General features: G+C 40.4%; 1 protein-coding gene and 1 long non-coding RNA gene across 4 annotated transcripts in view; one reads left to right on the top strand and one right to left on the bottom strand.

Annotated features, from left to right (window-relative positions):
- LOC124043541 overlaps window positions 1–23217 on the bottom strand; it is a 29485-nt gene extending 6268 nt beyond the window's left edge. Inside the window, exons 1-7 of one of the 3 annotated variants that reach the window (XR_006840338.1) lie at window positions 23176–23217; window positions 22450–22511; window positions 21885–21979; window positions 21276–21416; window positions 18326–18433; window positions 17818–17884; window positions 17252–17656 (exon numbers count right to left, since the gene is read on the bottom strand). This is a non-coding gene — a long non-coding RNA (uncharacterized LOC124043541). Of the gene's footprint in view, window positions 1–17251; window positions 17657–17817; window positions 17885–18325; window positions 18434–21275; window positions 21417–21884; window positions 21980–22449; window positions 22512–23175 lie in introns of those variants that run through there. The other 2 variants (XR_006840340.1, XR_006840339.1) reach the window with 2 other exon arrangements.
- On the top strand, window positions 7444–12097 carry pcdh8 (protocadherin 8). Its single transcript, XM_046362216.1, has 4 exons — window positions 7444–10016; window positions 10145–10215; window positions 10847–10971; window positions 11250–12097. The coding sequence occupies exons 1-4, from the start codon at window positions 7653–7655 to the stop codon at window positions 11600–11602; spliced, it is 2913 nt and encodes a 970-aa protein (XP_046218172.1). The 5' UTR covers window positions 7444–7652; the 3' UTR covers window positions 11603–12097.
- Window positions 23218–26957: the final 3740 nt, after the last annotated feature.

Below are 26957 nucleotides of genomic sequence, written 5' to 3'. Positions count from 1 at the left end.
GAAAGCACAATGTTCAGGGCCATACAATTCATCCATTGTACAGTATACAGCCTACAATGCACTGTACTACAGTATCCATTCTCAGACTTTCTCCTTCCCACCTTCAACAACCTGTTTGCTCTCTGAACTGGCTTATATTGGTTGTGTCGCATCATTTGAAACAGGTTAAATCAATGTTGAGTGGTTGTGTTCAATCAATGACATATGTTCTCTATTTGTATTTGATTGTTGCCACTTGTGTTTACCAGTATGGATGACATGTGCATTAGAGTGCAGAATGTGTTTTGAGAATGAGAATGTGTTTAGAGTTTTGCTGAAAAGACTAAGTGAGATCTCCAAATGGTGTTTTACCATGTGAAATGGTTGAAGGTATTGACAACAGACTGCATAATAAGCTAAATGAGTCCAGGCAACTGAGAACTTTGTTCAGCCAATGGGTTTTAGTGTTTTAGCAATTGAGAAAAACTGTAATAACAAGGTAGTATACATGTTTCCAGTGTGGAACTCTCATCTCAATGTTGCCATCTCCTGGCGTGACGCTAGGTTGTTTTTACAAATCCCAAGCCTTGTGCCAAATATGTCAAAGGGACTGATTACAGCCCTCAATGGCCAGTTGGCCCAGGAGTCCACCCCCGGTGGCCAGTTGGCCCAGGAGTCCACCCCCGGTGGCCAGTCCGACAGGGACTGTCAGGCCCAGGCAGACTCTGGATTGGTGAAGAGCCAGGGAGGGGGCTGAGAGCCAAGTCCTACCCAGCCAGAGTGTCATGTGGCCCTGCCAATGAGAGGCTATTCACCAGTATCAGATAACACTAAGCAGGAAATTGCTTCAAGTAGAGGCAACATTTTTAGGAAAGTAATATCTAGCTATGGAATATATTCAGTGGGAAGGAGAAGAATTCCTGGTCCTTGAAAGATCCAAATTAGCATGCATACACACACACACACACACACACACATACACACATACAGACACACAGTCCCACTCACGTGCTATACTGAAACTCTTACGTTGAATAATACAAGCATCTCACAAAGAATAAAATGTATTCACAGCCTGGACTGCCAAACAAATGGTGATTTACCCTGCCTGATATGATAACTGACACGGAATATAAATGTTAAAAATAAACATTGTAGCTTCAGATACAACACATTGCAATATAGACATTTGGAATTTGACTAGGATTTATACAAGCTGACCATGCAAGTTTGGAAATGTGGAAAATCCACATTAAAATGGAATTAGAATAGTCATCTGTCATGTAGAATATGTACTGAACAATGATCAAAATATATTCCACGGAATATCATTGAGAGTAAAAAAGAAACAAATATGTACTGTGTACCTCTGATTTCCCAAGGTTCTCAGCCATGTACCTTGAGGTGGTGAAATTCAATGTGAACCATGAAATGTAAAGTGGTGAACCTAATTGGATTGCAACATTCAGCACAGAGCTCTACCAACACGGAGTGAAAGGCAACACGGCTAGGGCCCCATGCGTCACACTCACGACGTTTATCAAATAGACTTGACTGCTTATCACATGCTTTTGAGGTTCAGGGGCTCCAAACAAAATCCTATCTCTCTCGTTTTAATTAGCTTGTGGTTGGTGTTACTATGATCTGCCAGGAGAAGATGTACTTTGAGACAGGTGCATCACGCACTTGTTTATGATTCATTAGCCAGGCCGGATATTGATCAGAGGCTGCGTGATATTTATACTTTAGAGGGGGGGGGGCAGGGGTCGGGGGGCGGGTTGTGTGTGTGTGTGGTGGGGGGGGTTTACTGGGAGTATTTTCTCTCCCTCTAAGCATGTCATTGGATGTCATAAGCCAGAATGGCTATGCAGCAGCAGGGAGACATGTGGCCTGGAGATGGCGCTCTCTCCCCGGATTGTAAATACTGGCCTTAGGATTCTGACACCATTGCTCCTCTTGTGAATGCCCACAATTTAGAGTTTGTTTTTGTGGATTACTTGTACTACAATCATGTAATAATAATAATAATATAATAATAATGTGTCTGGAAATAAACTAGAGATGGATAATACAATGTTATAATATTTGACAGTGATTACTTGCTCATCGCAATTAAACAGCCATCATTGTGGATGTGTCTGAGTTGACGATTGAATCTGTGGTATGAATCAATGCCCTTTCAACAAAGAAGATTCACATTTCAGTCATCTGAATGAACATCATTTCCCAAAGCAACAAAATACTCAGAACTTGGTTAAATCTAATTATGACTAGAATCATTCTTTGAAGAAGAATGTACAAGTTTTACAATGGGATGAGGTCGAGAAGGGGCTGGAGTGGTATGTGTACAATAAATTCTGCCAAGTGTGATTTGTTCTAGAATTCTAATCTTTCTTTTGATCTGTCTTTGTTTTCAGAGGATTTGAACAACAAATTGTGTCTCTCTAAATTCATTAAAAGATGGAGCCTTCTGTGGCAAACATGAAGAAAATCCTAGAAACATGTTTGCATCCAAATTAATGTGTGGCATTTGTTTCAAACTACAATCCGTAGACATCCAATTACTGAGATATTGAGTCCTAATAGACTCGTTCATTTTTCACTAAATAATACAATAACTCCATACTTCTACGTTATGCATTTTATTACTATAATTGATCTTTGTTTTACAAATATAAACATTGTGTGCAAATAATAAAGTAGATTCTTCCATTCCAGCTAACTTACGTATTTACTGCGAGGAACCAAGCTACTGAGAAAATATGATGAGCTAAATCATTTGGCCAGTCCTAATGTGTTTGAGGGTGGCAGGGATGATATGTGTTTTGGGGCTATGTGGGCCCTGTCTCACGCCACAGGACGTGCTAAGGCCACAGGGACCACTAGCCAGTCTGATCTTCTGGCACCTCCACATCTGTTGCTCCCTCACACCCGCCCATTTGTCCCACTGTGAGGCTACAACACCCTGAGCTGGCTGAGGGATAAGCTTTATCTGGCTTTCAGACAGCCCAAATGGCTTACATTAAACATGGCATTTGCACATAACATTTGACCCCCCATTGCCCGAAGAGTGACATGCCTACCCCCCACTTAATATACCACTTGAGGTTACAAGTAAAATGAAGAAACTGATGAGATGGCTTGGCCTGTTTTAAGCCGTTTGAATAATTTGAGATTAATGAATTAACTGACTATATATAATATATTATATATCAACATAATCAGAATAATCAGTAATATAGAGTAATGTATGTTTGTTCCTATTTCAAATCGTACAAAATAATATTTTTTTGTGTGATTTTTAACATTTTATTTAAATAAACAGTCCCCACAGAATCGTATTTCATACAAATCAGCGAACTGAGAACATGTCATTTTGCATACTGTCATGTCAGTATAATGTGCATAATCTCAAATACAGACAAGCATAATATAAAAACATTGTTTTATTAATTTTTAACCAAACCAAACCAGCACGGCAGGGAAACCTGACAATGTTAAGCATGTCTCATTTTGTATGATGTAGTAGTAGCTCTACATCACCTTGCCCTGGCAAGGACACCATTATAGCATGACACGTAGCTGACTTGAATGCTATCCAAAAGGTTGTTCTTTATGCTCTGTTGTGGGACATTTGCTTCCAGTGACATATGCTACAGGACTAAAGTCTACAGTGTCACCAAAAGCCTGATCCTGTGCCACGCCATCTTGGCTGTTTGGACATTGCAAAACAAAAACATGTTACAAGGTGGAGGACGACAAGAGGTTTGCTCTTTGGGGCCCAAACTGTCCTCAAATGGTCCATATTAGTATCAGTATAAAAGGCATGTTATTAGAGAGAGTGTTCCTAAACAATTGCTACTATGATTATTGTGTTATGGCCTGCCAAGAAGAAGATTAACATTATTCTTACCTTTAATTAAAATCTCCCCAGTCTAGAGCATATGGCCCATCCCATTAATATGCTCTAATGCTCTTACTGTCACCACACAGGTCCTAATCAAGCTGTGATCTGCCTTAATCACCAGACTTAAGTGGCAAACAAGTATCACTCCTAGGCTAGCTATGCATCATTAGTGATGAGACTATTGCACTTACGCCACGGTCTGGTGTCATGCTACATTGGGTCACAATAACAATAACGCAGACTGAAAAAACATGACCCTGCAGTATTTTCTTTATTACTATTCTCAGAGCGAATGATGTGTATTTTGAAAGAATTGCAAGGTAAAATAGGGTCTTTCAACAATGACTGATAGTATTATTCAGACACCAGTTTCCTTGTTTAGATTTTATAAGAAGAAACTAATTGTTCTCTGAGTGGTTTTGATGAAGCATTAGGTTGATTGTAGAATTTTCTGTTTGCCACCCGAAATGTCACGTGTGCGTGACATGTTGATAAGATTAACTCCTAAGCTTATTACTGACAAACAACTAATTTGGCCTAATTGTTTAGTATTATCTATCAAACTGACTCACATTAGCCATGAAATCCTGGATTTCCACACCCTGCCAGCCTGGGGGGCTAAAGAGAGTTCTGGGTAAAGGGCTCCTAGTCTCCCCAGTCTGCCTGGAGAGCCACCATCTTCCAATGCTCCTGAATCTCAAATATGTTTACTGAACATGTTTTCTTTGACTATCATTAATAATTCAGGACTTTAATTATTAATGAAAAGACATGCTTTAATTTACACTGTACACTCAATTAATACTGTAGAACTATGATATAACTTGCAATTGCACATTGCACAAGTAAACATAAATTGGGACCACTTTATCATATAACTTATACATTTCTTCACATGTTTATCAAAATATCTCCTGTCCTATTCATGAAATAGCTTCAGTGGTAGTGCGAGAACAATTCCCTTGAATCTGTTACATTCGATATGTTCAATTAGCAAGTTAATACAGCCTTTTTGTTATTGCGTTCCTCTCCTCTCTGTTACTATGTGTGAACCCTCAGTAGTTGGACTACAGCGCAATACTACAACATCACTAATCACAGATAAGACTGTGCATTAACTTTTCTCAGAAGCTTACTGACAATCTTTCAGGGTATTATTTGATAATGGAGAATCAGGCACTGGGCTTAGTAGCTCCAGTTCAGTCCCATGTGATGGTTTGATGCCAGTATAAATACAACAGAGCATGTATCTCTTGCGAGAAGATGCTGTTGGACTAAGACTGTGTGTTTAATGTAAGTAATAGATCAATATATATAATGGAAAGCTTTGCAAAAGGCAGGTTATAATATTGATGGATAATTTTTATGAACTTGTTGAAGTAAGAGTGTTAAGACATCGGCATGCTTCCCATCCGAAACAGTTTGTGCATATATTATGATGACATTTTGTGACGTTTTAGTTAGTTTTGGTCTTTGGCAAGGTTTTTTCCAGCAGTTAGGTACACACAACCTTTTTCTCGAGGCAAGCCGAAGTTCGGTAGTCGAAATCTACACCACCTCGTCGGTGATTGGTCAACAGTAGGGTTTCTTCAATGAAATGTGTGTTGTCATTCAACGAGAGATGACTCGTTTTCATCCACATTTTTGTACTTGTGAAATACTGCACCAAACATGTTAGTTAGATGTCAAATTTAGCCACTAAGATCTTCTCGACAAAAACGTCAAAATGAATGACAGATTTCTTGAGTTAATCTTAGATTAATTATGGCTATTTTGAGGAAGTGTATACTGGTGTACAGCGTCTCAAGATGGACATTGCTTGGATTGTCTTGCCAACTATTTGCTATGAGAGTGAACTGCCCCAATGAAATCGCAGGATTTCATAGCATAAATTATAACAGCAAAAAGTAAATGGACCGTCCTGGTGCGCTCAAATGTGCATCCAGTCAGAACTTCGGAATCTGCTCTAGTCTCCCTCCCAATAAATCTTTCACGCCAGACGGCTTATTTCCGCATGTGAGACAAGATCTGCTCTATCAGGTACAGATGGCGCTAAAGCAAAAAGCTAATTCTAATGAACTTGTAAATAAATCATCATAATAGTCACGGGAGCCTGGGACCTGATAAGCCGGACATCTACAAGCAACAAGAGTTGAAAGACAGAGGGATACACTAGCTAGGACCTTCTCATCGTGGATCTGGTTTGTGAACAAAGACACTGCTGTAATCATTGGAATGGCAGGTTCATGTTTGATTGAATTCCAGACAGTTATAATTCATTGATGGTGCACTGTTCTTGGCACAGCTAAAACCAGACTCAAGCTATCACATTCTCTATTGTGGAATACCTTATGTTAAATTATTTTTACTTCTTTTTTTACCAGAGTCAGTAGACCAACAAATGCTTAGTGCCCCAGTGACTATTTTTAAGTGTGTCGTTTTTAACGCCTTCCTGTGCTTGCTCTATCAGAGGCTCAAACCGATTTAGCTCCAACTTGTGAAAGGTGTCAGTCAGACCTGAGCCCTTTGAAGCCCAAAACTGTATTTTTAATCAACACACACTAATACCCATATGTTTGCCAAAAGCTAGTACACATGTTATTTTGTGTCAAACTTAAATCTGGTGGACACACACACTCGAGTAGTACCAGTAGGCTACACCCCCAAGCACTGTTGTTGGCTAGTGTAACCATGTGACTTTTGCATGTTGACCAAAATGTAGTCGAAGCCTGCACAAAAGGTTGAGCAAAGGTCATTTCAAAGTTGTGTAAAGGACAATTTGACCAATTTTGAACCTCATATGAATTCAGCTCCAGCACCGCACAAGTGTCTACATATGTGAACATTGTGTATTTATATGTTCTTCTGGTTAAAACGATAAGAAGAAATGCTCAAAATCAAGTAGGATTACATGAAGAAGAAAAAACATTTTCAAAACCTGCAGGGAGAGGGCATGTTCCTTCTCCCCAAATCCCCATGAGTCTCATAGTGTTTGAAAATCACTGTTTTTAAAATGCTTTTACTTTTAGTTACATCATTACTTTTTAACGCTAAATTTCATTTTCACATATAGAGACACTGGTGTGGTGCTGGAGATAAAGGATTTTAGGTTGAAAAGTGATGGAATTTGCCTTTAAATACTACAATTGGTGACAATTTGTTCATGGTTCATTCATTCACAAGTACTTAAATGCCATAATATCATTGGATGGTTAATACATGGTTAATAAAGTGTTCACAGTATTTATAGTGAATGCATGGTACATGTATATTTTTGTTCAACAGTGTTGGTGATTATAGTTTTTCTGTATTCATAAACAGACCAACACATCAGTCTCAAATAACACATCAGCCTCAAATAACCTGTGAATTAAAGTAATTTGTTCAGATAGAAAAAGTCAAACTGGATTAATAGTCTATTAACAATATGACAATATGTATACTTCAATGTGAGGCTGTTTTTCCTTGTCATTATAGAATTCCATTACCATTGTATTTAAAAAGACCATTTGCACAGAGTCAATGAGAGGGGCTGCAGTAATTGGCACCAGCCGGAAACCAAACATGCCCCATTTGGCTAGCCAGTTGAATGCCATTGGTCTATTAGGCAACTCATTTGCATAAATCAAGGTTTATAGGTCAATGCTCTCTTTGGACTGTATCCAATCTAGTTGGTCGTGGCAAGCGAGCTCAACATCACAACAAGTTTACTTCCAGCTCGTTTTCTTTATTACGTTTTATTTCGTCATCTTCATTGACCTTTAAAATGGGATTCTGCTGGATTCGAGGAGTTGGAGAGTGCGTGGTGATTGCTGTTCTGTTCTACTCGGTTCAGTCTACAACTACGAGGTACTACACTTATGAAGAGGATGCGCCCGGGACAGAGATTGGAAATCTGTCTCAGGATTTAAAGATAGACCCAGCAGAGGACCCTGGAACATCTTTCCGCTTCATGCAGGAGACCAATTCGTCTGTGATTCAAATGAGGGAGATTGATGGACTTTTAGCAGTTGGGGAAACGATTGACCGAGAGCATCTCTGCCCAAGGTCCCCGCGATGCTTTGTCACTTTCGACATAGTTGCCTTCTCAAAAGAAAAGTTTCAGCTCATCCACGTGGAGATCGAGGTAAAGGACATCAATGATAACTCACCCCACTTCCTTCACAAAGAGACGACCCTTGAGATATCCGAGAATGTGCAGGTGGACTCACGATTCCCGTTGGACATCGCTGTTGACCATGATGTCGGCAATAACTACATCCAACGTTACCATATCTCTCCCTCCAGCCATTTCATAGTTGATGTGCGTAGCAGGGAGGATGGAGTGAAGTATGCTGAACTTGTGCTTGTGAAAGCAATGGACAGAGAGGTTGAAGATTCCTACACAATTGAAGTGACGGCAACAGATGGGGGAGAGCCACCCAGATCCGGATCAATGACTGTTCATATCAAAGTGCTGGATTTTAATGACAACAGCCCAAAGTTTGAGCACAACTCACTAAAAGTTGAACTTTATGAGGATTCACCCATAGGTTACCAAGTGCTGAACGTGCATGCGTTTGACCCAGATGCTGGCATCAATGGCGAGGTAGTGTATGGATTTGTAGAAGACACGTCATCTGAAGCAGTGCGCATTTTTAATGTAGACCGAATTTCCGGTGCTGTGACTTTAAAAACATTGGTTGATTATGAGAAGCAGAGGTCTTATGAATTGAACATTAAAGCATCCGATTTAGGCAGAAATTCTATTCCATCGACCTGCAAAGTTGTTGTTGATGTTGTAGATGTAAATGATAACGCACCAGCAATCACCATCAAGCCAATGACCTCGACTAGTGATGGTGTAGCTTACATCACGGAGGCCGCAGCCGAGGAAAGTTTTGTTGCGCTGATCAGCACCTCGGACAGTGACTCTGGCTCGAACGGTTACGTGCGCAGCAGCCTACACGGCCACGATCATTTCAAGTTGCAACAGGCCTACGGGGACACTTTTATGATTGTAACAACCACCACTTTAGATAGAGAGAAGATACCAGAGTATAACCTCACTGTGGTGGCTGAAGACCTCGGAACACCACCTTTCAAAACAGTGAAGCAGTATACCATCAGAGTGACCGACGAGAACGACAACGCCCCCCTCTTCAGTAAATCCATTTATGAAGTTTCTGTCCTGGAAAATAATATCCCTGGGTCATATATAACTACTGTTGTAGCACGTGACCTTGACATGGGTAAAAATGCCAAAGTATCATACAAACTAATTGATTCAGATGTTGTGGGTGAGGCCTCCATTTTGACTTATGTGTCTATAGACCCAATGTCAGGGTCATTGTATAGTCTGAGATCTTTTGATTTTGAAACCGTCCAACAGATTGAATTAACCATCCAGGCTGATGACAAGGGATCACCTCAGCTGTCAACCACATCCATGATCAGAATCAAAGTCGTTGATCAGAACGACAACTATCCCTATTTCACCTTTCCTGTTATGCTGAATGACTCTGCTGAAGTTCCTCTTCCTGTCAATGCACCACTGGGGTACCTGGCCCTATGGGTCAAGGGCCAGGATGAGGATGAGGGCATGAATGGTGAGCTCAGCTTCAGAATCGTACAAGGTGACTCTAACCTATTTTCAATCAATAAAGACACTGGAGAAATAGCTCTAAAACAGGGGCTGGCCTCTGCGATTGGAAATGTTTTGGAAATCAAAATTGCAGTGAGTGACAATGGGAGATCCCCCCTTTCCAGCAGTGCCACCATTCGCTTTGTTGTCACAGATTCGCAGCTCTCAGACGACCAAGTTGTCATTGTACTACGTTCAACTGATGAGGAAGACGCAGGCTTGGATGTTTCAGTAGTAGTTATCATAATGCTCGGCGGGGGTTGTGCTCTGCTGCTGATTGCCATAGTGATTGTTGTTATCACATGCAAGTTGAATCAAGGAGGGAAGGATCAAGACTCCAAGAGAGACGTGTCTCACGTCCTGTTTGACTCCAAGCATCATCCCAGGCTCAACTCTGCAGAACCCAACATGTACGGTGGACCAAGGGGTTTCCTCAATGAAAGGACCTCTTCATCTCTCGATGAGTCCAGCCTGTATGAGGAGAAAAATGGAGACTTGGAGTCACAGGTGAGTGAAATATTTCATTCGGTTTCAGTTGTGTTTAAATACAACTGTACACATTCAAGTGTAGCACTACTCCTGATCCAAGTAGCTGAAATCATTTCCCATCCTCTTCTCTTGTGTTTGCTCTTTAGATGTTCCTGCCTCCTAAGCCTTTCCTACCAACATCTATGTGGCAAGGGGAAAAATACTGCCTGCAAATGAGGTGAGAATACCACCACATTGATCCTACTTGGCATGATGTGCTCTTTTATCACAATTATTATTTTACATGAGAAATCATTTACATAACCATAATCATTTACACTGGAAGGTGCTTAACATTCCACATGCATACAGCAGATGTAGGATTTTAATTGAATCACTCTTAGAATTTTCCTGCTCAGCAGGACATGCAAACGTATATTGTGCATTCAAGGTTTAAAAAGGCTTCTGAAGTGTGTAATTTCCACTTTAAAATGTCAGACTTGATTTGCCCTAACAAGAAATTTATCAACACCTACAAAAAAAATATCAATTCATTCTAATATAAAAAAATATAAAAAATATGCACATCCAACTAATCCGGTGCAGGACAGAAGAACATATCAATCCAAGTTATATCATCATCAGGTCATTAATTATAATCCACATTATAATTCACATTTCCTGTTGCAGGATAATTTTCCTGCTGTATTAAACTGGCTCAAATTAAGATCCTGTATCTTTACACGTTATTGCGGTGGTTGTCCGGAGAGAGGGGCTGCGTGGTGGAAGGCTTCATAAGAGGGGGGAAAAAGCACACATCAATAATCAGATACAGCGGTGCAGTGGCTAATGTTTGATTCTATTCGCAGTGGCATTGACCAGCAGAGCGTAAAGGACAGTGGCAAGGGAGACAGTGACTTCAATGACAGTGACTCTGACATCAGTGGGGATGGAGGCAAGAGGAACCTCAGCACCTTCCAGCCCTGGGCCAAAAGTGAGTTTACTACAGTCACAATTTCATACTGAGATTTTAGAGTTCCTCATAGCAGAATGATGAAGATAACAGTTGGCATTTTTATAGCACTCAAACTGCAGCGGATTACATTGTGTGGGGATTACTCACCCCTTCCACCACCAGTGTAAAACCCACCTGGCTATGTAGCACGGCAACAATGAATGACTCTGTCACTATCATTCTTTACTCCTTGGGCTTGGAATGTAATTCGGTATGTGTGTGTGTGTGTGTGTGTGTGTGTGTGTGTTCCATTTCAGGTTCCTTCCACGCCGCTAACACCCTCACTGTGGATTGTCAAGGCACTTACTGTGTAATACCAACCCAAAGCTTCCAGGCCCCACTAGACAATGCATACACAATTGGCTTTTCCCAAGCACCGGTCTACAACAATCCCCATGCCTATCCCCACTCCTGGAAAGACTTTGGCTACAGCACCAGCATTCCCAAAGCAAGAAACACCATGCAGACGTTCTCTCATCACACAGGTACACTCCCCTCTTACTTCGCCCATCGAACGAGACAATCTGCTGCCGGACTTGCTGAAATTCAGGAGCACAACCAAGATATTACTACAGTGGCAACCTTATCTGAAGTTGCCACCATTTTTTAAACAAACTGCCAAGTAAATATACAGATGGTTATTTATAGATACTGCAGTATTCACTAGATTTTACAGATACTGGTCAAACTGATAGACATATGGACATTTCATGTATGAAAAGGAAAGCGACTTGATGCATAATGAAAACAGCTGATGTATATGTTCTTTGATTCAATTGTGAAGATGTAAGTTGTGTATATATTGATATTCTTATAGTGTGAACATTGGTAAAAACATTGGTGTTTGTTTTATGAGTAAACACAATATTAAAACAATGAGAGATACAGTCTGTGCATAATTGTTTATGAGATAAGACCCTTTCCCTGTCATCTTGTTTAGCATGACTTTTCTCTCTTTACCCACTGGGCTTGACTTTCCCATTAACCCATATATATATATATAGTGCCTTCAGAGTATTTACACCCCTTGACTTTTTCCACATTTCCTTGTGTTACCGCCATAATGTCAAAGTGGAAATATGTTTGTACAAATTTTTACAAATTAATAAAACATGAAAAGCTGAAATGCCTTGTGTCAATAGGTGTTCAACCATTTTGTTATGGCCTAAATATGTTCAGGAGGAAAAATGTGCTTGGCAAGTCACTTAATAAGTTTCATGGACTCATTATGTTTGCAATAGTGTTTAACATGATTTTTTTAATGACTACCTCATCTATGTACCCCACACATGCAATTATCTGTAAGATCCCTCAGTCGAGTAGAGAATTTCAAAAGGTTTTAACACCACAAAGACGAGAGAGGTAGATGGGTAAAAACAAAAAAAGTAGACACTGAATATCCATTTGAGCATGGTGAAATTAATAATTACATTTTGGATGGTATGTCAATACACCTAGTCACTACAAAGATGGGAAGAACGCCTAACTCAGTTGCCGGAGAAGAAGGAAACCGCTCAGGGATTTCACCATGAGGCCAATGGTGACTTTAAAACAGTTAAATAGTTTAAGGGCTGTGATAGGTGAAAACTGAGAATGGATCAACAACATTGTAGTTACTCCACAATACTAGCCTAAATGACAGCGTGAAAAGAAGTAAGCCTCTACAGAATAAAAATATTCCAAAACATACATCCTGTTTGCAACAAGGCACTAAAGTAAAACTGCAAAAATTGTGGCAAAGAAATTAACTTTATGTCCTGAATATAAAGCATTATGTTTGGGACAAATCCAACACAACACATCAATGAGTACCATTCTTCATATTTTCAAGCATGGTGATGGCTGCATCATGTTATGGGTATGCTTGTAATCAGCAAGGTCTAGGGAGTTTGTTTTAGAATAAAAAGAAACAGAATAGAGCTAAGCACAGACAAATTCCTAGAGCAAAACCTGGTTCAATCTGCTTTCCAACAGACAATGGAAGACAAATTCATCTTTCAGCAAGACAAATGCCTTAAACACAAGGCCAAATATACTCATACCAAGACGACATTGAATGTTCCTGAGTGGCCTACTTACAGTTTTGACTTAAATCAGCTTGAAAAACTATGGCAAGACTTGAAAATGGCTGTCTAGCAATGATCAACAACCAACACGACAGAGTTTGAATAATTTGAAAAAGGAAAATGTGCAAACTCTTTACCCAAAAAGACTCACAGCTGTAATCATATGGGATTATAATGATGACAGAACTACATGATTTTGGATTTTGAATTTCATGGTCGCAGGAACGATTCGCAAATGTGTAGTTACATTTTGCAAGCTTGTATCATGATGTGTGAAAGATGGTCACAAACTTGTGAATTGACATTTGAATACATTCAATAAGATTTGCAAGTATAAGGTATTTTCAGAATTATTACCATTTAGGAGTATGAATATACTGCTGTGAATCAAAAACACACTTGCAGATTTTGAATCTGCGTGTGCTCGTAGTTCTGTCACTGCTGTCATGTTACCAAGACATTCGTTACATGCTGACCACACTGCTCGGGTCGCGTGCGCGAGTATTGCAAAATAAATGTACATATACATGTTATTCAGTCATTGCCCCCACACTGCTCTCGTGCGCCAACAAGCGTCTGTGTTGCCAAGCGCTAAAATAGAAGTCAGTTCTATTTGTGACGCTGAACGAGGTGCAAGTCCTGCCTCTACCATCTCCTCATTGGTTTATAGAAGCAGATACCAATGTGGCATCTCCTCATTGGTTATACCCATGTGGGGGTTTAATTATGAACTGAGGTCGGTCGGTTGACGTGGTAATACTATGAAAGTTAGATGCCAATCACCATATAAATTCCAAAGAAGAAAACTGCAAGCTAGCTAGCTAAATTGCCATAAATGTTTAATGCTTTTCAAGCTGTCCCCAAATTATTATAATTTGTTCAGGGTTTGTTTTGATTTTCAACCTGCGTTTTGTGTTCGGTGTGGGGGGAAAAAATATATTTGCGCAAGATGGCTCACGTGCGTGTACGGTCTGGGTATGGTGTAAACCTGTACAAATGTTTGTACATTTGTAGAAAGAGATTTGCAAGGGGCAGGATCTTTTACTCCTGACCAATCAGTTCCCTCTGCCAAAACCACAATCACCTAAACATTGGCTGGATTGCTCCATCAATCAAATCTCAGGAATAATCTCCCCACATGAGCAAGAGAGGATAAGGTAAATAAAACAAAAATAATTTACTTGAAAGTAATCAACTAATTTATCTATGTTCATCAATTTTTTTTGTTTGTTGTTGTGAAAAGGCATGATAGTAGTTTACTTATTATGTGAAATATAATGGTACATTTCAGACGAACTCCAGACCAGCCATTGCATTGACAGCCGCTATTGTGTCAACTAGCTGGCCTCTGACATTCATCCTAGCTTTACTATCAATGGGCTAGCTTTATCAGGCATATTTAGATGCAAAGGGAAAACAAATATATTTGCTAGTTAGTTGATTAAGTTGATTATAAATGCCATTAGCTAGCTAGATAGCTAAATTTAAACTGCTGGGGAAAAGCTAGCGAGATGGTAGCTATGTTTCTCGAAAATAAAACATATTTACTGTATTTGAAGCTATATTTTAAAGACGTGTTACTATCTTTTGAACACTTGTCAAACTACTTAATTCCACTGCCTGTTTCTTGATTAATTGGGGAGTGAAAAAGTTGGCAAGAAAAATGCCCCTCCCAATTTCACTGCAAATAGGCTGTTTGGGTATCACTTGGCTGATGTGCACATTTACATGAGTGTTTAATTAGCCTAGTTAGCCAAGTTACTGCCTGAATAGAATTAATGTTATTCATGTTTTTGTTGTTATTGCATTTCAGGTGGAGAGGAAGTAAGGGAGTAAGATCAGCATGCTTCCAGACCACCAAATAATCCTTGAGGTATTACAGTCAATGCTAATGAACTGGATATTGTATTTGAATTGCACTTGTATGTCATTGACACTAACAAAATGGTTGGATTGTTCAGCTACGTTCAGTAAATGCTAACACGACTTTGGTGGTGAAACGTACAAAATGCATTTCTCCCTATCAGGCCACTGCATGCTGTGACAGGGGCCTGGATAGTGACACACATCTTCTTTAAGCTGCCTGCCTTCAGTGGTACCTTCCTTTTGGTGGGTCAGCAGGTAGCCTAGTACTTAGAGTGTTGGGCCAGTAACCGAAAGGCTGCTAAATCAAATCCCTGAGCTGACAAGGTAAAAATCTGTCGTTCTGCCCCTGAACAAGGCAGTTAAACCCACTTTTCTTAGGCTGTCATTGTAAATAAGAATTTGTTCTTAACTGACTTTCCTAGTTACATATATTTTTTTAATTATTACAGAAAGAGTCTCCTTATCCCTGTTTCGTAGCCATTTAACATGTACTGTATGTAAGCACTTAGATTCATAGAAACTGATACGAACACAAGAACTGACTTATATTTTCTTGACCCTGGCTGCTTTTAGACAGGCAATCCAATTCTGATCTTTTTTCCACTAATTGGTCTTTTGACCAATCACATCAGATCTTTTCACAACTGTTCTTTTTCAGAGCTGATCTGATTGGCAAAAGACCAATTTGTGAAAAAAAGATCAGACTTGGGCAGCCTATCTAAACATAGCCTATTTGTCCAATACTTCAGTCTTGTCTGGGATATACAGTACCAGTCAATACACCTACCCATTCAGTGTTTGTTTTTTTTGTTTTTTTTACTATTTTCTACATTATCGAATAATAGTGAAGACATCAAAACTATGACATAACACATATGGAATCAGGTAGTAACTATATAAGTGTTAAACAAATCAAAATATATGTTATATTTTAGATTCTTCAAAGTAGCCACCCTTTGCCTTGATGACAGCTTTGCACACTCTTGGCATTCTCTCAACCAGTTTCACCTGGAATGCTTTTCCAACAGTCTAGAAGAAGTTCCCACATGTGCTGAGCACTTGTTGGCTGCTTTTCCTTCGCTCTTCAGTCCAACTCATCCCAAACCATTTCAATTGGGTTGATGTCGGGTGATTGTGGAGGCCAGGTTATATGATGCAGCACTCCATCACTTTTCGTCTTGGTCAAATAGCCTTTACACAGCCTGGAGGTGTGTTGGGTCATTGTCCTGTTTACAACACAAATGATAGTGGGACTAAGTGCAAACCGGCTGGGATGGCGTATCGCTGCAGAATGCTGTGGTAGCCATGCTGGTTAAGTTTGCCTTGAATTCAAAATATATCACAGACAGTGTCACCAGCAAAGCACCCCCACACCATCACACCTACTCCTCCATGCTTCGCGGTGGGAACTACACATGCAGAGATCATCCGTTCACCTACTCTACTTCTCACAAAGACGCAGTGGTTGGAACCTAAAATCTCAAATTTTAACTCATTAGACCAAAGGACAGATTTCCACCAGTCTAATATCCATTGCTCTGGTTTCTTGGCCCAAGCAAGGCTATTCTTCTCATTGGTGTCCTTTAGCGGTGGTTTCTTTGCAGCAATTCGACCATGAAGGCCTGATTCACACAGTCCCCTCTGAACAGTTGATGTTGAGATGTGTATGTTACTTGAACTCTGTGAAGCATTTATTTGGGCTGCATTTTTGAGGCTGCTAACTCTAATGAACTTATCCTTTGCAGCAAAGGTACCTCCGGGTCTTCCCTTCCTGTGCCGGTCCTCATGATAGCCAGTTTCATCATAGCACTTCATGTTTTTTGTGACTGCACTCGAAGAAACTTCCAAAGTTCTTGAAATTTTTCGAATTAACTGACCTTCATGTCTTAAACTAATGATAGAATGTCATTTCTCTTTTCTTATTTGAGCTGTTCTTGCCATAATATCGACTTGGTCTTTCACCAAATAGCGCTATTTTCTGTATACCACCTCTACCTTGTCACAACAAAACTGAATGACTCAAACGCATGAAGATGGAAAGAAATTCCACAAATTAACAAGGCACACCTGTCAATTGAAATGCATTCCAGGTGACTAACTCATAAAGCTGGTTGAGAGAATGCCAAGAGTGTGCAAAGCTGTCATCAAGGCAAAGGGTGGCTACTTTGAAGAATCTCAAATATACAATACATTTTGATTTGTTTAACACTTTTTTTGGTTCCTCCATGATTCTATATCTGTTATTTCATAGTTTTGATGTCTTCACTATTATTCTACAATGTAGAAAATAGTTTTTTAAACATTTAATGAGTAGGTGTGTCCAAATGTTTGACTGGTACTGTATATTTTAGTTGGCACACCTGTGTGATGTCCTTTATGCATGAATAAAAATGTATTCACCCTGGATATGAGACTTGCATTGATTTTAGACCTTTTTTAATCATAAGCGCTAGGTGTTGTTTTGATGGAGAAAGTCTGAATGTTGTCAGATGTTTAAGTTACCGTAATAGTTAGTAAAAATGAGAACAGGCTAAGAAACCGTTATTGTTTTGTAACCTATAAAAAATGAATGAGTAGTTTATACAGAAATGTATTACATTTGGTGGTCATCCCCCAAATTTGACCATTTAAAGCCTTGATAGCTGCATCCTTCCTCAGGGAACTGTCAATAGCTGACATGTTGCCAGGTTTTTTATGTTCTGCTCTAGAGTTTCATGGCCCAGCATGCTCACCTGGGAATAGAGGGATGGGAGAGCATGATTTTGAGTGAGTACAGTAAATCCAATCCAACTAGTGGCCCTGGATAATATGCTATATGTCATCACACAGAAAGACAACCATAGCGAAGGAGGTTAACGTAGTGCATAAAGTATATACCACCAGCGGAGCTTACTTCTTTGTGCTCTGGAGAGTAGTTGATCTGAAGCCTCTGGGGGTCCTTGGAATATTCTCTGTAGCACCTGTAGAGAAATGGATAATGTACTGAATACTCTTGAAAGAGAGAGAGAGAACAAGAGAGTTAACATTTACTTTGTTGATTATTGAGGACAATAAGGGTGCTGTCCAATCAGTCAAATGGTTGAGTAAAAGACACAGCAACTCAATGGTTTTCAATAGGAGGAGTGTGTTGGAGGGGGGCGTGTTTCCCCACCAAACAGCTGTGTTGGACATGTGTTTCATGCATTTTGGTTTGAAGGTAGCCTTATTCTGCAGTTCAAGTTGTATCTTCATATCTCTCATCTCTCACTCCCTCTGACTCCTAAGCCCCCATCACTGACCTCTCATTGGCCCAGAGCCTTTGGCAAAACCCTATAATCAGTGTCTCTGACAGGGAGTTACTCCAGGAGTAGACATTTTTACAGTGCATAGGGCTATATACGTCAAAAGTATTCATGACTTACAGACACTGACATGGAGAGCTCCATGTTCCTGCTCCATGTTCCTATGGGTAGCAACCATACTCCATGTCCTGCCATCTCCACTAGGCTCCTGGAAATCAGATATCAAATCTGCATATATATGAAAATAAAATAAAAATGTATAAGTCACATGCGTCTAATAGTGAAATGAAATGCTTACTTATGAACCCCTAACCAACGCAGTTTCAAAACAATATGGATAATAATGAGAGATAAAAGTAACACGTAATTAAAGAGCAGCAGGAAAATAACAATAGCGAGACTATATACAGGGGGGTACCGATACAGAGTCAATGTGCAGGGGAACTGATTCGTTGAGGTAGTATGTACATGTAGGAAGAGTTATTAAAGTGACTCCTGCATAGATGACAACAGAGAGTAGCAGAGGTGTAAAGAGGGGGGGGGGGGGGCAATGCAAATAGTCTGGGTAGCTATTTGACCAGATGTTCAGGAGTCATGGCTTGGTGGTAGAAGCTGTTTAGAAGCCTCTTGGACCTAGACTTTAACGCGTGTCGTGCGATAGCGGAGAGAACAATCTATGACTAGGGTGGCTGGAGTCTTTGACAATTTTAGGGCCTTCCTATGACACCGCCTGGTATAGAGGTCCTGGATGTCAGTGAGCTTGGCACCAGTGATGTACTGGGCCGTTCGCACTACCCTCTGTAGTGCCCTGCAGTCGGAGTCCCAGCAGTTGCCATACCAGGCAGTGATGCAACCAGTCAGAATGCTCTCAATGGTGCAGCTGTAGAACCTTTTGATGATCTGAGGACCCATGCCAAATCTTTTCAGTCTCCTGAGGGGAAATAGGTTTTGTGGTGAACACTACTGTCTTGGTGTGCTTTGACCGTGTTAGTTTGTTGGTGATGTGGACTCCAAGGAACTTGAAGCTCTCAACCTGCCTCACTGCAGCCCCGTCGATGAGAATGGGGGCGTGCTCGGTCCTCTTTTTCCTGTAGTCGACAATCATCTCCTCTTGATCACGTTGATGGAGAGGTTGTTGTCCTGGCAACACACGGTCTGGTCTCTAACCTCCTCCCTATAGGCTGTCTCGTCGTTGCCGGTGATCAGGTTGTGACACTGTTGTGTCATCGGCAAATTTAATGACGTGTTGGAGTCGTCCCTGGCCGTGCAGTCATGAGTGAACAGGGAGTACAGGAGGGGAATGGACACTTACCCCTGATTGGCCCCTGTGTTGAGGATCAGCGTGGCGGATGTCTTGTTACCTACCCTTACCACATTGGGGCGGCCGGTCAGGAAGTCCAGGATCCAGTTGCAGAGGGAGGTGTTTAGTCCCAGGGTCCTTAGCTTAGTGATGAGCATTCTCACATAGGTGTTCCTTTTGTCCCGCTGGGAAATGGCAGTGTGGAGTGCAATAGAGGTTACGTCATCTGTGGATCTGTTGTTGCGGTATGCAAATTGGAGTGGGTCTACGGTTTCTGGGATAATGGTGTTGATGTGAGCCATGACCAGCATTTCAAAGCACTTCATGGCTAAAGATGTGAGTGCTACCAGTCGGTAGTCATTTAGGCAGGTTACCTTAGTGTTCTTGGGCACAGGCACTATGGTGGTCTGATTAAAATATGTTGGTATTACAGACTCTGAGAGGGAGAGGTTGAAAATGTCAGTGAAGACACTTGCCAGTTGGCCAGCTCATGCTCGCAGTACACGTCCTGGTAATCTGTCTGGCCCTGCCGCCTTGTGAATGTTGACCTGTTTAAATGTCTTACATCGGTTGCGGAGATCGTGATCACACAGTCATCCGGAGCAGCTGGTGCTCTCATGCATGTTTCAGTGTTATTTGCCTCAAAGTGACAACAAAAGCAGTTTAGCTCGTCTGGTAGGCTCGTGTCACTGAGCAGCTCTAGACTGTGCTTCCCTTTGTAACCTGTAATGGTTTGCAAACCCTGCCACATCCGACGTGCGTCAGAGCTGGTGTAGTACGATTCGATCTTAGGCCTGTATTGACGCTTTGCCTGTTTGTTGGTTCATTGGAAGGCGTAGCGGGATTTATTATAAGCTTCCAGGTTAGAGTCCCGCTCATTGAAAGTGGCAGCTCTACCCTTTAGCTCATTGCGGATGCTGCCTGTAATCCATGGCTTCTGGTTGGGGTATGTACGTACAGTCACTTTGGGGATGACGTCATCGATGCACTTATTGATGAAGCCAATGACTAATGTGGTGTACTCCTCAATGCCATCGGGGGAATCCCGGGAACATATTCCAGTCTGTGCTAGTCTGTGCTTGTCCTGTAGTTTAGCATCTACTTCATCTGACCACTTTTTTATAGACTGAATCACTGGTGCTTCCTGCTTTAATTTTTGCTTGTAAGCAGGAGTCGTTAGGATAGAATTATGGTCAGATTTGCCAAATGGATGGCGAGGGACAGCTTTGTATGCATCTCTGTGTGTGGAGTGTAGGTGCTTCAGAATCCTTTTTCCTCGCCTTGCACATTTAATATGCTGTTAGAAATTTGGTAAAAAGGATTTAAGTGTCCCTGCATTAAAGTCACTGGCTACTAGGAACACCACCTCTGGGTGAGCGTGTTCTTGTGTGCTTATGGTGGAATACAGCTCATTCAATGCTGTCTTAGTGTCAGCCTCTGACTGTGGTGGTATGTAATGTAAACAGCTAAAAAAAAATACAGATGAAAACTCTCTCGGTAGGTAGTGTGGTCTACAGCTTATTATGAGATACTCTACCTCAGGCGAGCAAAAGCTCTAGACTTCCTTAGATATCGTGCACCAGCTGTTATTTACACAAATACATAGTCCGCCGCCCCTTGTCTTACCAGACACCGCTGGTCTATCCTGCCGGTACATCGTATAACCAGCGAGCTGTATGTTGATATTGTCGTCGTTCAGCCACGACTCTATGAAGCAGAAGATGTTAGTTTTTAATGTCCCGTTGGTAGTTTAATCTCAGCGTAACTCACCAATTCTATTCTCCAAGGATTTCACATTTGCGAGCAGAAAGGAGGGAAATGGGGGGTTTATTCGATCGCCTACGATATCTCAGGAGGCAGCCCACCCCTCTTTCTCCGCCTCCTCTTCACGCAGATCACGGAGATCAGGGCCTGTTCCCGAGGAAGCAATAGGCTTGTCAGAGTCATGAAAGGAAAAAAATGATTCTGCTTGTCCATGGTGAGTAATCACAGTACTGTTGTCTATAAGTTATTTTCGGTCATAAGAGATGGTTTCGGCAACATTATGTACAAAATAAGTAAAATAATAAGTTACAAACAACGCAAATAAACAAACAAAAAAACACAATCGGCTGGTGGCAAGTAAAACGTCTGCCTTCTTCTCCGGCGCCATCTTACAAATGGTAACTATATTTAGTTATTTGAAGTCATGACAGCCGTAGGTACTTTACACTTCACTAACGCCTCATTCCACTAATTGTGGCCTGAATTTAACAAAAACGTGCACAATGTTCAGTCCTCTGGGACAGAAATCGCCCACATCTCTATTATTGAATGAGCTTCCCAAGTTACAATCCTACATGATAGAGAATAACATGTGTGAATCTGTTTCTATCTAACCTTGTGAATGAACACCAAGAACACAAGATGTTCCTGGTGGTTGGGCAGTTCCCAAGTTCTTTAGATCTGTCTGGGTGTTGGGGACGTGCTTCAAACTGAGGAAAAGAGTAGAGGGGGAAGAAATTAACCTCACTGCTCAAATTTCAGTGCTGATTGAAGTTGCTGAGAACCCCAACTACCTTGAACTAATGTGCCATAATTTTGTAAAAAGTTTTACGTTTTCATAAGCTTCATCAAGTTGTCACTAGTTTACCTTTAGCTAGCTAATCTATTTGCATTGAAATTGAAGGGGGGGCATTCTTCTAGACAACCTTTTCAGTCACCAATTAATCAATAAACAAGCAGTGGAATGCAGTTTGACAAGTGTTCTAAAGTCAGTAACAAGATGTGTGTCACCATCCAGGCCCTTGTCTCAGCATGCAGTGGCCTGATAAATACATGATGTACGTTTCACCACCAACGCCGTGTTAGCATTTACTGCACGTTGCTGAACAATCCAACCATTTTCTCAGTGTCAGTGAAATATATGGGCAATTCAGATACAATATCCAGTTGACTGTAATACCTCTAGGGTCCTTTGGTGGTCTGCCAGCATCCTCCTTTCTAGTGATCTTACTCCCTCTCCACCTGAAATGCAATAACAACAAAAACATGAATAACAATCATTTTAATCAGTAACTTGGCTAACTAGGCTAATTAAACACTAAATGTGCACATCAGCCAAGTGATACCCAACCAGCCTAATAGTCTATTTGCAGTGAAATTGGGAGGGGCATTTTTCTTTGCAACTTTTCAGTCACCAATTAATCAATAAACAGGCAGTGGAATTAAATAGTTTGACAAGTGTTCAAAAGTCAGAAACAAGTCTTTAACATATATTTTCTTTATTTAATAGAAACCTAGCAAACATTAGCTACACTGCAGTGATGATGGTGGGAGTTAGCTAGCTAGCTTTCCCCTAGCAGTTTCAATTTAGCTATCTAGCTAGCTAATGGCATAATGAACTTCATCAATCAGATGGTTAACTAACTAGCAAATATATTTGTTTTCCCCTCACACCTAAAGCTGCCTGATAAAGCCAGCCAGTTGATATTAAAGCTAGGATGAATGTCAGAGGCCAGCTAGCGAACGCAATAGTGTCTGTCTGAAGTTTGTCTGATATGTACAATTATATTTCACATGATAAGCAAACTGTCATGCCTTTTCACAACAACAACAAATGGATAAACACTGATAAAAGGGACGATTACTTTCAAGGATTACTTTCAAGTGGATCTTTCATTTCATTTACCTCATCCTCTCTTGCTCATGTAGGGAGATACTTCCTGCAATTTGATTGATGGAACAATCCAGGCAATGGTTAGGAGGTTGTGATTTTAGCAGTGGAAACTGATTGGTTAGAAGTAAAATGTCCTGCTGTGGGAATGTTTTTCAGCAGTAGGGACTGGGAGGCTAGTCAGGATCGAGGCAAAGATGAACAGAGCAATGTATAGAGATATCCTTGATGAAAACTTGCTCCAGTGCGCTCAGGACCTCAGACTGGGGCGAAGGTTCACCTTCTAACAGGACAACAACTCTAAGCACACAGCCAATACAAGACAGGATTGGCTTCGTGACAAGTCTCTAAATGTCCTTGAGTGGGCCAGCCAGAGCCCGGACTTGAACCCGATCAAACATCTCTGGAGAGACCTGAAAACAGCTGTGCAGCAAAGCTTCCCATCCAACCTGACAGAGTTTGAGAGGATCTGCAGAGAAGAATGGGAAAAACTCCCTAAATACAGTTGCGCCAAGCTTGTAGCATCATACCCAAGAAGACTTGAGGCTGTAATCGCTGCCACAGGTGCTTCAACAAAGTACTGAGTGAAAGGTCTGAATACTTATGTAAATGTTATATTTCCAGTTTTTATTTTTAATACATTTGCAAAAAAAATATTGCTTTGTTTTATTGAGGTATTGTGTCGTTTGATGAGGGGGGGGACTATTTAATCCATTTTAAAATAAGTCTGTAATGTAACAAAATGTGGAAAATCTCAAGGGGTCTGAATACTTTCCGAATACACTATGAGTCTAACGTGTTGACTCAAGCGTGTGAAAACGTATGTAAAGAGACATTTCTATATAAATGTGCAACATTTTCTGAAAACATGTTTTCACTTCGTCATTACAGGGTTGTAGATGGATGACAGAAAAATAAATGTAATCCATTTTGAATTCACACTGTAACACATCAACGTGTGGAATAAGTCAAGTGGTATGAATACTTTCTGAAGGCACTGTATATAGCATGTGAAATGATATATAAGGTGTATAAACAAACAATTATAATGTTGTTTGTTACTTATGATGGCTTATAGTATAAAATGAATCAATATGCGTCTAAGCAAGGTCCATTATGATGGCAAACAGATTGTGTGCAACAAGTATATTGTGCTAGTTTAGACAAAATCATTTGCTAATCAAATTATGTAATCATGTTTGTAATCACATTATTTATGCCATAGTTCATTCTTACTTAGTGTTAATATGGAAAACCACAAGGATGCTTGGCACACTCAATCCCCAGTGGTATTAAGAACAATCCTCTTTTCATGCAAGGGAAAAGCACCAGTGATATTTAACATAAAGATACAGATTTATTTCAATGCCATACAAATGATGCTGGACACAGCCCTTGACTTGTATCATCAGTTAATGCCTGTATGGCTAAAGTACATTTCCAGTACTTCAGTTGCTTTATGTTCCAATAAATACAGTATGTACCGTTCACAATGCGTAGTCTACTCATTTTGGGATTTTTGGGTTGCACAGCGGTCTAAGGCACTGCATCTCAGTGCAAGAGGCGTCACTACAGTCCCTGGTTCAAATCCAGGCTGTATCACATCCGGCCGTGATTGGGAGTCTCATAGGGCGGCGCACAATTGGCCCAGCGTCGTCTGGGTTTGGCCGGGGTAGGCTGTAATTATAAATAAGAATTGGTTCTTAACTGACTTGCCTAGTTAAATAACTTTTTTTTAAATGCATTACTTTGAGACAAGAAAGTTTTGTTCGAACTGTCAATTGAAAATTTGACATTTTTATTAAAGGAAGAAAAGCATCCATCATTCAATCAAAGAAATGTCCTTGGGGAAGTGTAATTATTTTCATGACTAACTTCAAACGAGCTTAGGAAGTCTTCTTATTTCAGTGTTGATGAGTTAAACAACAGAATATGTCCCAGGTGACCTGGATAGATTTTCAGCCTCCAAGATAGAACCTGCAGTGTAAAAAATATCCTGTACATTTACAGAAAATGGGGCGGCAGCGTAGCCTAGTGGTTAGAGCGTTGGACTAGTAACCGGAAGGTTGCAAGTTCAAACCCCCGAGCTGACAAGGTACAAATCTGCCGTTCTGCCCCTGAACAGGCAGTTAACCCACTGTTCCTAGGCCGTCATTGAAAAAAAATAATTTGTTCTTAACTGACTTGCCTGGTTAAATAAAGGTAAAATAAAATAAATAAATAAAATTACTGGCAGCACAGAAGCCAGTAAATTACTGTAGATTTACAGGACCTTTACTGTAACACAAATGAACAGCTATTACTGAAACACCTGACTACAGGAACATGCTGTATTTTTAGAATTGGTAGTACATTACCGGAAGCACAGTGATTAGTAAACTGTTTCATATTTACAGTGTAGGCAGCTAGTGCCAACACGGGCAGTATTTCTGTTACATGTATTTTATATACTGTAGGTATTTTATATACTGCAGGTATTTCAATACCTATTTTGATTAGAATACATGTATTTTGTATTACAAATATATACACGGGAGTGGGTGGAACTCAATATTAGGAAGGTGTTCTTAATGTTTTACAAAATGTAAATGTATAATTGTAAAAGAATAATGCTTGCAAAGTACACTGCTGGGTATTATTCTCATGACCTCCACCCCCAAACGAGGCCAAATTTGATCAATATACAAATAGTTTGAAGGCGGAGCGCATTGGAATAATACCCAGCAGTGTGCTTTGCGAATGTACATTACATTTTGGTCATTTAGCAGATGTGCTTGTCCAGAGCGACTTTTGGTAGGCTGTCATTGTAACTAAGAATGTGTTCTTAGCTGTCTTGCCTAGTTAAATAAAGGTTCAAGAAAAAAATGAAATAAAAAATAATCTAAGGTTGATTTTTTTTTTTACATCAGAGTCAAAGCAAGTAAAAGGATTGTGTAACCGTTACCGGGAATGTTGTTGTAGTTAAGGATACATTGTAATACATTGACCAAGTGTATTACTGTAACATTAGCCTACCATACTGTAAGAAAGTGGATGATACTATCATCATGTTAGTACTGTATGGTAATTACATGGGATTAGTGCAAGCAGTTTGGCTGCTAGGTATTTGTATAGTGTAGCACATCTATGTATAGGTGGCATTTTATATCACTTGCACTTCTAGAGACCTTAACAAAGCCTTCCAAACCTGCCGTGATTACAGGGCAAAACGGATCAAAAGGACAAGGTCTAATATTCAACCATTACATTTTTAAGACCCGCTGTTCCCTATAGACATTCCATTGTTAAGGCAAGACTACCACATTTCAGTTAAATTGGTAGAGCATTCTCATCAATGGGTGCAACAAATAGCAACTTACAAGGCACTTCTCAAAATATTCCTCCTACAAAATGTTTCCACAATGCACCGTCATTTACAGAATGCTACAATAAATATACAGCAATACAGTACTATATTGTTAAATTGTATTGTAAAAAATCTACAATGTGCACCCAGATGGGGGCTTGGGAAACCCTGTGTTACAGCATATCAATGAGTATTTGGTGTTTTATATCACTTGCACTTATAGAGGTCTTAATAAAGGCTTTGAAACTGGCAGTGGCTATAGGGCAAAACAGATCAAAAGCTTACTGCCGCTATGATCTGTCCACTATATACATATACTGTAGGTGTTAGGGAACATACTACCACATATCACTTAAATTGGTACAGCACTCTTACTAACGGGCGCAACAAGTACAGCCTCTTACAAGGCACGCCTCAAAATGTGTTAATGAGCCACAACAATACCATGCAC

The sequence above is a fragment of the Oncorhynchus gorbuscha genome, linkage group LG01, assembly GCF_021184085.1.
Source record: "Oncorhynchus gorbuscha isolate QuinsamMale2020 ecotype Even-year linkage group LG01, OgorEven_v1.0, whole genome shotgun sequence".
Classification (NCBI taxonomy): Eukaryota; Metazoa; Chordata; class Actinopteri; order Salmoniformes; family Salmonidae; genus Oncorhynchus; species Oncorhynchus gorbuscha.
The sequence above is the reverse complement of the archived record's forward strand: the minus strand, read 5'-3'. Positions and strand labels throughout refer to the sequence as shown.

Excerpts from the sequence above, each read along its gene's own strand:
- pcdh8 (XM_046362216.1), top strand. The coding sequence starts at position 7,653 with ATGGGATTCTGCTGGATTCGAGGAGTTGGAGAGTGCGTGGTGATTGCT. Across the intron at positions 10,017-10,144 it reads ATGGAGACTTGGAGTCACAG|ATGTTCCTGCCTCCTAAGCC; the intron begins GTGAGTGAAATA and ends TTTGCTCTTTAG. Across the intron at positions 10,216-10,846 it reads AAATACTGCCTGCAAATGAG|TGGCATTGACCAGCAGAGCG; the intron begins GTGAGAATACCA and ends TTCTATTCGCAG.